This window comes from Corvus cornix, chromosome 5, assembly GCF_000738735.6.
Source record: "Corvus cornix cornix isolate S_Up_H32 chromosome 5, ASM73873v5, whole genome shotgun sequence".
Taxonomy (NCBI): domain Eukaryota; kingdom Metazoa; phylum Chordata; class Aves; order Passeriformes; family Corvidae; genus Corvus; species Corvus cornix.
The window spans coordinates 55477906-55492555 of NC_046335.1; the positions used below are offsets into that span (position 1 = coordinate 55477906).

General features: G+C 38.0%; 1 protein-coding gene across 8 annotated transcripts in view; it reads right to left on the reverse strand.

Annotated features, from left to right (window-relative positions):
- Positions 1-14650, reverse strand: part of ANO5 (anoctamin 5) — a 55663-nt gene that overhangs the window by 26150 nt on the left and 14863 nt on the right. For 3 of the 8 annotated variants that reach the window (XM_019293760.2, XM_019293759.3, XM_019293762.2), the window contains 3 exons: positions 10598-10645; positions 5018-5062; positions 3860-3973 (listed from right to left, as the gene is read on the reverse strand). In XM_019293760.2, coding sequence (XP_019149305.1) covers positions 3860-3973; positions 5018-5062; positions 10598-10645 — 207 coding nt within the window. The remainder of the gene's footprint in view (positions 1-3859; positions 3974-5017; positions 5063-10597; positions 10646-14650) is intronic. The other 5 variants (XM_019293763.2, XM_019293761.2, XM_010412660.3 and 2 more) reach the window with 3 other exon arrangements.

The window sequence follows — 14650 nt, forward strand, 5'->3', positions numbered from 1 at the left end:
TTGTCCAAATGCTTCTGCCAAAACTCTGCCAGGCTTGGTGCTGTGACCATTGCCCTGGGGAGCCTGTTCCAGTGCCCAACCACCCTCTGAGTAAAAAACCTTTAGTTCCTAATACCCAACCTAAACCTCCCCTGACTCAGCTTCATGCCATTCCTTTGGGTCCTGTCACTGGTCTCAGAGAGAAGAGGTTGGTACTTCTCCCTCCTCTTTCCCTCACAATAAAATTTTAGACTTGTGATGAGGTTTCCCCTCAGTCTCCTCCAGGCTGAACAAACCAGACGCCCTCAGCAGCCTCTTAAAAGGCTTCCCCTCAAGGCCTGTCACCAGCCTTGTGGCCCTCTTTTGGACAGTCTCTCAATCTCTGTCTCTTTTTATATTGCGGCCCCCAAAACTGCCCCAGCACTCCAGGTGAGGCTGCTCCAGCTCAGAGCAGAGCAGGACAATCCCCTCCCTCGCCCAGCTGGTGATGCTGTGCCTGCTGCACCCCAGAACAGGGTTGGCTCTCCTGGCTCCAGCGCACTGCTGACTCATTGAACTTGATGATTGCTGTGGGTCCCTTCCAAGGCAGGATATGCTCTGATTCCTTCTACAACTACCAGCCAAACTTCTGCAAAGCTGCGTGGAGAGGTGCCCAGTTTGGACTGAGCCCAGCTTTCACCCATTCCTGCAGACCTGTGGATGCAGCTGCAAACAAAGCTAACAGCAGCAACAAGCATCTGGTACTTGCTGCCCATGGCTCCCTAACTCTGGCCTAGCTGGTACCTCTAAGAAAGCAGAAGTTTCTGTCTGAAATTATGAAAACCAGGAAAGGAACTAGATAAAATTTCCTTCTGTATCTCTACACGCCCCTGGGGACAGGGGGACTTTGCTTCCAGTCAACATAGAAGTAAGTTACTTTGCACAGAGATCCCTGAGTCCTAATGCTCTGTAGTTCTTGTGAAGAAATATACTTACGGACAATAAAGACTATGTCCTGGTCATATATCAATACTTTGTTAGATATTTTTATAAATTCTATTTATTTTTTCATGTTCACATAAATTTCATATGGTGGTGAAATATTTTCACTTATTATTCTTTAAAGCTGGAGGCTTTAAGGAACAATAGAAAGTATTGTCTCAAAAAATTGTAATCCTAATTTGTGTTCAGAGAAATTTGTGGTTTGGATTTATTCCTGTAGCTTATAGAAGGCAAGTTCAAAACAGCATTGAAGCTAGAATGTATCTGGAAATATCAAAAAAGTCAGAAGTTGTTCTGCATGAAACTAAGGCAGGAGATGAACAGACTGTCTCTTACATCTGTATCAGGGCTATATTGAAACACACAAAGGAGTTATTTATCCCATTCTAAAAATGCAGAATAAAGCTGTTTCCTTAAGACAAGGAAACAAAACCCTTTGTCATGTCTGCTATTCTCTTCGTATGAACACTTCTATTCTTAGCTGTTCCATTTTATGGTATCATTGTACTACCACAAAAGAAACATTTCTTTCTATGATAACTGTACAATAGCAAGTACAGTGTATGTCATATGAACTCCAGAGGCTGCAGTTCATCAATATTTAAATCTTGTTACCACAAAGAAAACAGCACAGTACTTGTATGCTAAGAAATCTGCAGTAATTTATGGACATACTAATTGCATAAACATCTATGCTGAACATAATTATAGGGCCAATGCAGATGCCCCAGGAACTGTGTAAAAAAATGTGGTATCTCCATGCGTGTTCATCCAGTGACCACAGAGTTAATCTACAGGGCCACTGGCCTTCCTCCACGAGGCCATAAACTCTTTTGCAAGGAAAAGACATACACAGAATTACATCTCACAAGGTTTAATTAATATGGATATTTAGGCCTTTTGCAAGACAGAGATGTTTCTTCCTAGAAGTGCATTTTTACCTCAAAGAGGAAGTACAATATTAGCTACTAGCTCTGGGGCTTTTTCCCACGTGAATCCTTCAGCCAATAATGATACCCATGGACATAGACTCTAGTCTGGCAAAGATACCTACTACCCCCTAATGCCATAAAGCAATGAGAAGGAAACTGCTGCATGCAATATGAGTGACCATGTGACTCATTTTCCTTCCCACCTGAAACATCACCTGAATAGTACTAATCTCTTCCCTCATTTTAAATAATTCAAGTATGACTAATGGAAAAGTTTAAGAGTTGCTTTGACAAATTTTGCATTGGTATCTTTCTTCTCTCTACATTGAGCAGTCTTTCCTTTCTTCTTTTCTAAATGCATTTTGCTTCATGGGAGAAGAAAGCATCTAGCTAGGAGTACAGCCTGACAAAGGGTCAGGGTGAGTTTGAAAAAGTATGCTTATATATAAACATATCGTACCATAGCTATCAACCTGGTCTCCCAATAAAATCTTTGTAATGTGGATAGCTGAGCAAAGCTGACTGAGATGCTTAATCTGGGAGAAGCATCAACCAGAGACATGACAAATTCTTGGATTTTTTAAGGTAAGAAGAGTAAGATGCAGGGGCTGTGTTCTACACTGAATTGTATTTGGATGCAAGGACAGGCAGCATAAGTTCTTAATGAAAACAGTATTTCCTTCATAAAGAATGAAGGCAAAATGCAATTTTTTTAAACAGCCTAATCTTGCAGTATTTTTCCAGAGGAAATCTGAATTTTTAATTACGAAGTACTTTAATATGACAAGATATAGATGGTAACTGTTCTTTGCTTCACAGACCAGTAGTTTTGATCAAGATTTTGTCATAAGGATTGGTATAATTAGTTTTTATCAGATACCCTCATCTTTCAGAATAATATTATTCACTTGAGAATGAAGTTTCTTTGGTGTCTCTCTCCTTTTTAAAATTTTTTTGATTGTGAATAAACTTTGGAGCTATATATTGGAGAGACTAGTTTGCAAATGTAACCTCTCCCGACTCTGAAAGAAGGCAGCGAATACAGAGAAAAAAATTTGAAATCCTGATTTTTTAAAAATATTTTCCTTTATATAAAATTTGTTGTCTTGATTGCATCTCGTAATACTGAATTTTTTATATAGCTTGAATTTATATGTTAGCCAAGTCAGACCTCAAGTTTAAGTGCGAGCTGATAACAAACAGTTGTCATTAACTGATTCCATCTGACCCACTATTACCGTTCAGGCAACTGGGTCTTGCTGGCAAGAGGGATAATCATTAACTAGCATTTTAGAGAAAGTTTCTTCTTGTGCTCTGTTACATAGGAGCACTCTTATCAAAGCCACTTTAAATATTCTTCTAGAAGAATGAATACACATACGTAGAGACTAAGTCAAACACAGGGAAAAGCTCCAAGACGACATGCTGTGTTTGTGTTACTCGGAGTATATATTAAGACAAGAGTCTCAAACGTATTAATGGAAAACTGCATTGAGTCTTGGAGCTAAGAATTTATTTCTCCTCTATCTACAGTCAAAGGGTGTGAAAAAACAGTCATTGTTAAATCTTGTTTGGATGATCTTTGCTTATTTAGAAGAAATAAGCATTTGAAAGTATTTACAGACAGAAGTATTTACAAATATTTCTCCAAAGTCTCAGCTAGACTGTTAACTGAAGAAGCTAAATAATTTGGATTACTCTGCTCAATTGTATAATATATTGCTCAACCTAAGTAACAAAGAGAGATCAATTCAATCAACACAGACACAAAAATCTAATAAAATTGGGTCCTGACACACAACAGTAAATTACACAGAAATTTCCATACATGGAATTTCTTTTCACATAGCTATAAAATTTTTAGCTAAATTCTTTTCAAGATGGGTCTAGTGATCTGAAAGGGTTAGTAACTGATATTCAGCTTATTATACATAAAAATTAAGAGGACTTCAAAAAGACAAACTTACCAACTTTTTTTCCCATTCCTTATTTAGATCATCCACATAGGAGAGAACAAAATCAATTCTCCTGACACCATCCCTGAAGAAAATAGAATCTTTGCTTTGATGTCTTTTATCAATCTGTAGAAGATACAGGCATATGAATAAAAAAACAAGTATTGATGTTTCTCTAAAATATAACAGAATGCAAAGAAGTTTCCCAATATTGCCACAATTCTTCAGTTTCTTTACAGCTGAAGATATACTTGGGCAAGTTTTAACAAGGGCTACATCTAGTTTAAATAATTTCAAAATTAACTGCATATGTCTGCAAGCATTACATATAAGTAACTGGTACAGGAAGTATAAATATATATATATATATGTTAGTGTAGCAATACTTGTGAATACTTGAAGCAGGTAGCAAAATGTAAATTCCATGCATTTTCCTCTACATAACAAGATTCACTAAATCAGCCACCAGAGAGACATATGTCCCAGCAATGACCACATATAAAAACAGCTCGCAAAAATACAGGGGTGATGTTTCAAAACTGAATATTTACTTTCATGGGAAAAAAAAATACACCTAATAAATCAATGTAACAGGGTAATTAGTATCTCAATTGATCTATTAAAGGTCATATTTTAATTTACCAACGTGCCAGAATGTCTTAGTAACAACATCCACCTTTTTCACTATTAGGCCACAGTAATTAATGTTAGGCAAATAAAAGACTGTAACCCCACTCTCCTAGAGAAGTTAACTCATATTAGGTAACATTATTTATTATCATATCAATATTCAGCTCTATCAAATCATGTACAAGACATACAGCAAAATGCTCTCCATAGAAGCTAATATTCTAGTTTAAATGTAACTCTGTGCTGAGGAAGGTTGGTGTTACTTTTTCAACCACACCTATCAGCAGAAGTGTATTTGTATAAGGCTGAATTGGGGTTTTATTTTATTAGAGTAGGAACAAAACAGAGTAACTCAGAGGATTATGTCTCTGTCTTTTCCCTCTCATACCATGCAAGGATGCACGTGTTCCCTGAGAAAGCACATAGTATTTATTTATAGCTGTGAACCTTGCTCCCAGTTAACAAAAGGCAGCACACAGTGAAGCATGTTATTACTGCAGCCATCCAAGCCACTTGCAATAGCATTCATCACTGCTTTACCCTGAGACGTCGCTTCAGGAACAGATTATACTTCCTTCCACTCTGCTGGAATAACCAACAAGTAGTTAGGCCCACTGCTTCTCTCCAAGAACCAACTGCTCCAAGCACATACATCCCAACTACAGTGAGCAAGAAATCCATGTCCTTTAAAGCTAGGAAAAGCCTCCAGCCACCAGAAAAACACAAGCGCCCACAAATAATATCACTATCATGTATTTTCCATTAAAGGCAAAGCTGGGCTGGAATCCGTTTGGACAGTAAAAACATGTTTTAAGCTAATGAATCCTATAATACTAATTGAAATCATATGGATACTCATGCAGATTTTAAAAAGAGCAATAAGAAAGTGGTTTTGAGTGTAGAGCAAAGGTACCAAAACACTGGCTCATGCATAGTGCATGCATGTTTCTGTTATACTCGTGTCAGGTTGGACCCACCGGGACATAAAAAACAAATGGCAACCATGTAATTCCAGAGCTGACAAAACTACAAGTCATAATATCCATGTAATTCATATGTTTATCTTTAAATAGGCTGAAATTAAATAAAAGTAATTGAAAATCCCATTGTTCCATAGTGTTGCACAACTTTATGCATCTGCATTAGACACACTGGTAACTGCTGAAATCAGATATTTGCATTATGGAGAATTCCTGTGTTCCTGAAGCTATCCTAGCCCTTGGGGAGCTACAAAACACTGTTGCAAATTAATGCAGCACAAAAAAAGCTAAAAGAAATTATTTCCTGAAAATGCTGCCATCCGTTCTTTGCCTTCCCTCTTCAGCAATTTTGTTAAGGTTTTTTGCTGTTTATCTTCTTGAGAAATACTTACAGCAGATCAATTAGACTACTTTGTATGACTGAAATCAGGACAGCTACCTCAGAATGCTTTTGCTTCCAAATGCAGTATGTCATCTTACATGATTAAAAGGCTCACAAAAATCATGGAATCCAATAGCAGAAAAGAAAATGCATTTTTCTGTTCTATTTTGTACTTACAGGTTTAGGTCTTTCTTTGCAAATATAATTGTGACTACATGCAAACTGCAACAGTATAGATACTAAGTTAATCAAACTAACACAGTGCATAGAACCACACTAACATCTGTATAGAATCAACAGTATTGTAATTATTCAGCATTACAGTAAGTGAACCCCGAAGTGTATTCTAACAACCTACATGGTTAGTAATTGCCCTAAAAAAACCCACCCCAGCCACTGATTAAAAAAGACAGTGACTTCATAAGTACAGAAATTGTTCTAGTGAACTAAATTCATATACATAAAGAAATAAAACAATAAGCAAAACTTACTCCAAAAAAAAACTCCTGCTGAAGGAGTACCCCAAATTGTTTGGGTTGAATAGTTATAATCAATAATTCAATACAATTGAAGAAATATTTAATCTTTATTGCCATCAAAATTTGGTAATTTTCTAAGATGTATCAGAATCCTCAGTAATTAAAGGTCTGACTATCAATTTAAGAAGATGCAGTAGTCATTGTCAGATCTGCTTTTAGAAGGGGAATACTTATCACTTCCTTGTCCTTCTGTACATAGGATTACTCATTATGGCTAGTGACAGGCCAGCTTATTAAACCCATAAATTATTCCATTTTGCTGCATTTGGATTTCCCAAGGAGAACAAGATCAGTCTTGCATATGCACAGAGGTTTGTGCATACATGCACACCTACAAGTTTAACATATATAAAAAGTTTCTAATTTGCATTGATTCTATCAGTGAATCTTTAAACACTGTGGATTTGTACATCTTATTTCTTAACAGTTCTTTCCAGAACTGCATGAATGCAGTTAATCATCTGGGACAACCTGCAGTTATTAAATAACACTACACCCAATCACAGAAAATATTCTGAACTGTGTTCCTCCTGCAATACAAGTAACTGAATTAAAACTTCCCAACACAGAACAGATAGCAAGATGAAGCTTTTTAGTAATTAAGTTACACCCAATGAGGAACTACAGAAGAGATGGGGCCCTGAGGCATGTGGTGAAAACTCAAGAAGCAACAACCACAAGTCACAACAGGAGAAATTCCTGCTGGATGTGAGGCTGTGGTTGAGAGGGAATGGGTACAACAGATTGCCCAGAGTGACTGCATAATCTCCATCCTCAGAGATCACACAGCCTGATTAAACTAGGCCAGGACTGTGCAACCTAACCTAAGTTTGAAGCCAGCCTTGCCTTGAGTAGGAGGTTGGCCATCCAGAGGTCCTTTCCAATGCAAGTTCACTGGAGGATTCTATGAAATGTTACTGCAAACATTCAGTATTTACCAGGGCTTTCAAAAAGTTGAATAAATCCATCAACTACAAAGCAAGTTTACAAAAACCACCTGTTCAAAAAACAAATACTACCCTCTAATAGCTTTCCAGCCTCAATAGCCTAGTCATCTCTCTAAAAACTATGTGACCTCACCGCTTGTGGACAGATGTGCTAATTGAGTGCTGTAATGGTCTATCATGAAGAGATAAATTTTCTTTTCATGTGGCTACGTAAGTGCAAACTTACCGGATTCATATGGTACTATATCAATAGTTATAGTTATCCTATATTTGATGATTTTTGTCTAGACAACCAGCACAGGCTGGGGTACTGGACCATGTCCAACCAAACAACCCTCCAAGTACCCAGACTTGCAATCCTCGCCTCAGACACAATCCAAAGCCCTGCAGCAGGAAACCCTGACTCAACAAGACAGGTGACAGGGCAGACCAAGATGTCAGTAAGGAAACAAAGCACAGCTCAAGATGAAGTAAGGCTGTAAGAGCCCATGGTTCTGCCCAGACTGGTTTGGGCACAGTGTGTAAATGCTGGCTGGCAGCCCTACACAACATTCAGATCCACCAACACTTGCCAGTGCTGCTGAATGCTTGCTGAGGAGTCCTTGCCCGCCCTGCTCCACAGGTGCCTCTGAGACACTTTGCCAGGGCCAAGGTAAACAGTCGGACACAGTGAGCTGGAGAGCGTAAAGCAGCTGCTGGAAGTGGCAGCAACCACTAACACTGGCACAGAGAGTGCTTCAGGGAAACGACTGCGGGCGGAAGCTGAGCCACGGGCACTGTGCTGAATGTCACTGTGGCTTCACTTGCCCACCCTGGCACACCAACAGTGGGCCTTTGGCAGTGTGGACAGCTACTCCTTGATGGGTTAGCAAAACAAATATGTTTTGCAGATTATACCTGAATTATTTAATCCTGTATGTTTTTATGGAACTCCAAGGGATTTCTATTTCTGGTTATCCACCCAACAGGAAATGGGTCTTTACACGTCACTTAGCACAGCTCTCACCTTGTAGGCATGGAGCTTCCTCCAAATACACTCTGCTACTAAATACCCCAGCCCTCTCTATGTCCATGCTTCAAAGACAGGGAAACTTGTCCTAGAGAAGTACTTTTCAGATTATTATTCCGTCAGAAAACTGCAAGTTCCTTAGGGCCTATGTTCAGAAACACCCTTCCCAAATCCAATGCCTCAGACCTCAAGGTTTCCCAAGTGTCCAACCCCACAGAGCTGGGACTGCAGGTTCAGACCTGAGCACCCTTCCCCTTCTGCTTTTGTATCTTGTATCTTTTTTGTGGGAAGGTGGTTTAAAGCAGCATTTTCAGTAACAAAGCAGTAACCAATACCAACTGGAGATGGAGAAACCCATTAGCTCCATTAGTTACAGCACAGGGAAGCAACTCCAGCTGTGACTAACAGGAAAGATGAGAGGTTACATTAATACCATAGAATGGTTTTTATGATCCCCATCAGCACACCAAGGAATTATATTATCACAGTCCTACATTACCAGGCAAAAACATACCTGAAATTACAACATTAAATTGATTTGTAACATTAAATTGATTTGAAACATTTGTCTGGCTTACAAGATACAGTCTACAAAGAAAATATTTATTTTATTAACTGCACACCTTTGATAATCACACAGGCAAGTTAGATTTAAAACAGACAGTCTAAAAACCCCAAAGAACTACATTAAAAAGCAACCAGGTAATTTATGTATTAGCAATCCGTGGCACAAAAAACTTTCAGAATACAGGAATGGACAAAAATATAAGTTTTGAAAGCTGAATCAAAATACAAGAAAAGCATCCATAACTGAAAGGGTAGGAAACATTCAATGGCTTAAAAACAAAGTCATCGCCTTCACTTAGATCCCCAGTTTGCATGGAATATTTATATACTCCTCCTTTTCACTGACTTAAAACATGCTGCAGGAAAACCACATGGATTTAAGTGCTGCTATGCTAAATATGAATATATATATTTATACATATATATGAACTTAAATGTAACTTTATAAATACATATCTAAATGATATAAATGTATTTCCAAAAGTAAAATGTTCCTGGAAATACATTTACAGAACATACAAAAATAAACAGGTACTCTCCTGAAAATCAAAATGGCAAATTTCTGGTTTACGCACTCAGTTTCCATTTTACCAGAGTCCCTTTCCATGAAGTTCTCATCATTATTCTTCCTTAAAGGAATCCATGCAACTGAAGAGCTTACTCAATTTAAAGACACGTATTAACAACACTCTTAACACCACCCATTCCAGTTTTCAGTTATACTTCATGCAGGCTGTAAGGTTGCATACAGAACCATAACCTTTCCCATTCAAAGAAACACAAAATCCCATGTATTTCTTATAGCTAAAACTTGCAAGCTCCTTTTTTCACCTTCACTGATGTTTCAATTTTGAACCACATTAAAATCTGAAAGCTTGAAAACATGCATTTCAAAGCAGTTTAAGACACCAAGATACTTGCACTGAAATATAAATGCACATAAAAAGCCTCTCTGGATAAAAGAATATATTAGACAAGAACATAACAAAGAAAAATAAAAAGTAAGCTAGGAGAGCGTACATGTTAATGGAAGACACCAGAGCCCAAAGTAAGCAAGCAGACAAGTTTTAATACACCTCAGCATGTACTTTTTCAGCTATTTTAAATGACTTTTTATACTTTTTCTCCATAAATCAATAATGATTATTTAAAGTTTTCTGATACATTTGAGAATTTATACAGTTATCTTGCCTGTGAATTTCAGTAAGTGGCTATTCTGAGCCTTTCCTTATTATTTACTACAATAAAAAAAAAAGAGGCAACATATTTCAAATTATGTCAGTGTTCGTTTCTTGCTCTTTAAAACGTTTTGGAGTATCATGCTGACTCACAGAGCCCTCAGGCTATCATGATAAAAAGGAATCCCACATTTGTTAATAACACCAGAGTCAGAATACACCCTATATCCCATCAAACCAAAACAATGATAAAAAAGCAAACTTTCCAGTTTTCTCCACCAATCTTAACTTTTCAATTTTGTCTATTATTCTTTTGATTTGCTTCAATTTATCTTTTAAGTCATCACCAGGAATATATGCAAAACCGCATTCATTTTTATAAGCTAGTAAAAATTGTTTTTAGAAGGATGGCATCCTTGAAACTGGAAAATTTTCTGGTGAGGGACATTTTGGCATACTGTAATAGAAGACGCCACACAAATTCATGCAAGGAAGCATGAATACTTCTTACTGCTTACCACTTGATGTTCAGGGATGAGTAAAGTAGTCTCAGTGCTGTTTAGGCCCTGCCAGTGGCATCACGGGAAAAACATAATGTTGTTAGCGATGATGCAAAGGATGCTTTAATATTAAAGGCTAATTCAGAAAAAAGAGTGTAGCTCCTGGTTTAAGTTGCTGAAAAGCTCTTCTGAGTGATAGATGGATTTTCAATCAAGATAGTCAAGAGTTTAAACCAACCTCTACTTCCTCAGACAAGCTTGGTCTCTAGCCTACAGCACCAACTTTTACATGGTCCATACTGATTTTTAAGCATTAATAATTACAATTTTTGGTAAGAGTTAAACAGTATTCCTCATCATTTCCATTAGAAAAAATACAGTCTAAACAAGTTGGTACAGATTACTGTTTATAAACTGACGAAGAACAACTGTTAATAGTATTCTCATTTATTTTGATAGCAAAGAGAGAAAATGTACACAGCATAGATGGCTGTGCTTGCATTTGGAACAAATGTCCTGCCCCTTACTTGGCTATTTTTTAAATACAAACTCAAATTATACAGTGGGCACTGAACAAAAACAAATGCAAGCAGACAAATCCTTAATCTCAGAGTGTAGACAAGGTAAATTGGTACCAGTAATTGCAGTTACGCCCAATGAGACTAGTGAGGGTTTCCCAGCTTCTGACCCACACCCAGTGGGGCCTACCCTGATTTTAATTGTACAAGATCTGGGTGCTCACTGTTTTCCTGTGTTGGTGTGGAGGCTGCTGCAACATCCTCAGGCCACACTCCACACAGGATGGCAGAGCACAGCCATCCTACACACATAGCCATCACCTCTCTGGGGTCCTGGCCCACCACCGCGGCCTTGCAGCAGCGATGGGTTTTGAGATCAGGTGCTGCTATTGGAACGAACAATGGTTTACAACACCTCAGCAGTTTCTCAATATCTAATTCCGTTAGTTGATAACTTATCACACTTCTGTTTTGTTTTGCTTTTGTGTGCTTTGACCACAAACCACAGACAGAATTAAACAGTGGAACCAAACAGCGCAAGTCCATTATGAAAACGCAGAACTATGAAATAGTTCTCTGTGGAATTAAATTAACTTTCAATAGAAGTAGAATACTAACACATTTTATTATTGTAGTACCATTTACTGGTTTAGAGTTGTAAAGTTTCAGAAAGTTTATTACCCTAAATCCAATTTTCATAAAGTAACTGTTTATTATTTTTTAAATAATATTTTTCACTTTTAATACAACTTTTCTTGAGAGAAACCACTGAGGTCCATTCCTGTCCTGGTTACACATCAAGTAATACATACACACATCTTTACATTCTTTCTTAATGATGCCATCTCTGGGTATTCGCTTATCTAAGTAAGCCAAAAATGCCCTTTTCAGAATGCAGTAAAATAAACAGAAAGATCAATCTGGCTTTTGGCAAGGAATCTCCCTGAGAAACACTGCAAATATAAATAGCTGCACTGTGCTCTTGCCGTAAGATAGTCTGGACTGGGTTTAGAAGTCTAATCCTCGTGTCACTGACGCTACTGGAAAAACTTGCACTTTTAGTAGAGTACTAAGGGCTGAGATGCTTGAGTGGAAAGTTCTTCTCCAATTATACACTGTAAATATTTGCCATGTAAACTACTGTACAAACTGAACATCGATGAAAGCACAGCCTTGCTTTTCAATGCTACCCTATGGCTCCTGACCTGTCCGTGGCACACATTCCCCCCATCCACGCTGGTACCCTTCCCTCTGCTTTTATCCAGCCTCTCCATCCCGTACTCCTCCCATTCACTGCTCACTACCTCCTCCATGGTTAGATGCAAATACAGGCTTTAGTCACCCACTGCTCCTCACTGCTCACACTGCTTCACTCAGAGACAAAATTTTAATACATTTAGTGAAACACTAAGCTGTGAGGTGAAGACACACAGCTGGCAGAGGCCTTCGTATGTTCCTATGCATTCTGTGAAATGCTTTCCTGTTAGCCATAGGATCTTACCCTGCTCAGTATAACTGTCAGAAATGAATTAGCTCAAGTCATTAGGATTAACTATTTTTAAACTGGTGCTCACACCTTCTCCTGCACATTTCAAGTACTCTAATAGAAACACACCGCTTTTTCATGATATGCCAGAGTCTGTGTACAGCACAAAGGGGTTCCAGTGTTGGTAACGTGTGACATGCAAAACAAGAATCAACTGAAATAATCCAACTTTGTTGAGATGAAAACCGAGAAGGCTGGCAGTTGTGGCAGCAGTGTTGGGCTGGTCCCTCTTACTCTGGAATCCACTCTCTTAAGTCTTTAATGCACTCTGGCTCTCCCCAAAATAGCCCTCATGTGTTTTTGTTAGGCTTGGAAGAAGTCTTTCTGAACTTCTTTCTAGATTTTGAAACCAATTTGGTCCATCTTTGCAATACTAATAATGGTATTTTATGTTTCTCTGTTTGAAGATCCACCAGTCTGAATTGAAAAACTAACAAGCATGAAAAGTAATGCACATTATGATGGTGTTTCTTCAGAAAAAAAATCCTACCTATTAATTTAGAACACCTGCAGCACCTGCTGCTCTGAAAAAAGACAATAATCTATCAGTCAAGCCCTAATAGTGGTAAAATGCACTGCTGTAATAAATTTGCTGGAGCTCTGCCAATTTACTTCTGCTAATCTGGCTTAAATAAAGACAGCTTGTTCTCAGATTCTCTTATGATCAAGTTACATTATGGAAAATCTGGATTAACAGGAATTTTTAGTAAGCATTTCACTGGTGTGAAATTAACAGAAAGGTAAAAATTTAACATATAACTGTGCAAAATCAATTCCTACCTTCTTACAGGTAGAATAGGGCACAGTTCCTGCAGTCTTACTCAGAGAGTAGTGCAGTCACCTGCCTTTTATGAGGCGGAGTCCACATGCACACCAAGAAAACATTTTAAATTACTTTGTACTTCTTAACTGGGATAACAAATAGTCCTCTGTGCAGATGGACCTCTACAGATGTCGATAAACTACAAATCGATGATTCGATTTTGCACAAAAGCTGTACTAATTTTACATTTATCCCATTTGAATGGCCTGAACTTTTACTAGTAGAAAATGTAATACAAATTCAATTTTTTAACCTTTCTTCCAATCTTGAATTAACGGAGTAATCTTCTTTCCACTTAGGCACAGGAACTCTATTTTGTCAATGTGTTTCATCTTCATTTACTCAGTAACCTGAACAACTAGTTACAATCCCTGAGCAGACACAGCATTGTATATTCTCCTCATGCTCTCTCTGCACAAATAGAAAGCATAGAGGAAAACAAATTCTCAGGTTTTATTTCATTCATTTTTCCAATTTGCTTGAAAGGTCTTTCAGAGGCATTTATGTATTTCTTGGAACAAGAACTCCATAAAGACTGATTCAGGTAGATTCTATGCAGGGATTCACTTAAGACAGTCGCCCATCCCTCACAGAAGTGGCTGCCTGTGTATTACTGGTTTAACAAGGACATAATCTGAAGTAGTCCCCCATTGCAACACTTATCTGAAAATATCCCTATTATATCCTTTTTTCTCCCCCTTCTCCAGTCTGCTGTTTTGGGAAAATATCTCCTTGCCTCCCTGCATGACAAAGCATCTAGAAATGATTTATGTTGTAAGTCTTGGAATATGAAAAGCTGATGAAGTCCAACTGATCTTATTTCTTTTGTCCCTGTGGGAGATTAAAGAACAAGAAAAATAAGGAGACTCAAAAAGAAGCAGTTTAAAATAACCAGAAAAACATCCAGAGTGAAATAGGCAAGAATGCAAAATTGAGAAGGACCAAATGCCCCACTGATTGGTGCTCCAATGCTTTTTGAGCCCTGGACTTCATCCAACTTTTGTATATAAGCTGGCAGGCTTCACTACAGATCGTTCTTCACTTTTGTTTTACATGCATCATTCCTTTCATCCAAATCACATACTCCTTTGCAGATTACAAAAGAAAGGAAAAAACCAAAAAAAAACCAAACCCAAGCACTGAATTATGGACGGGGAATGTTTCTTCTCTCCATATTAAATCTA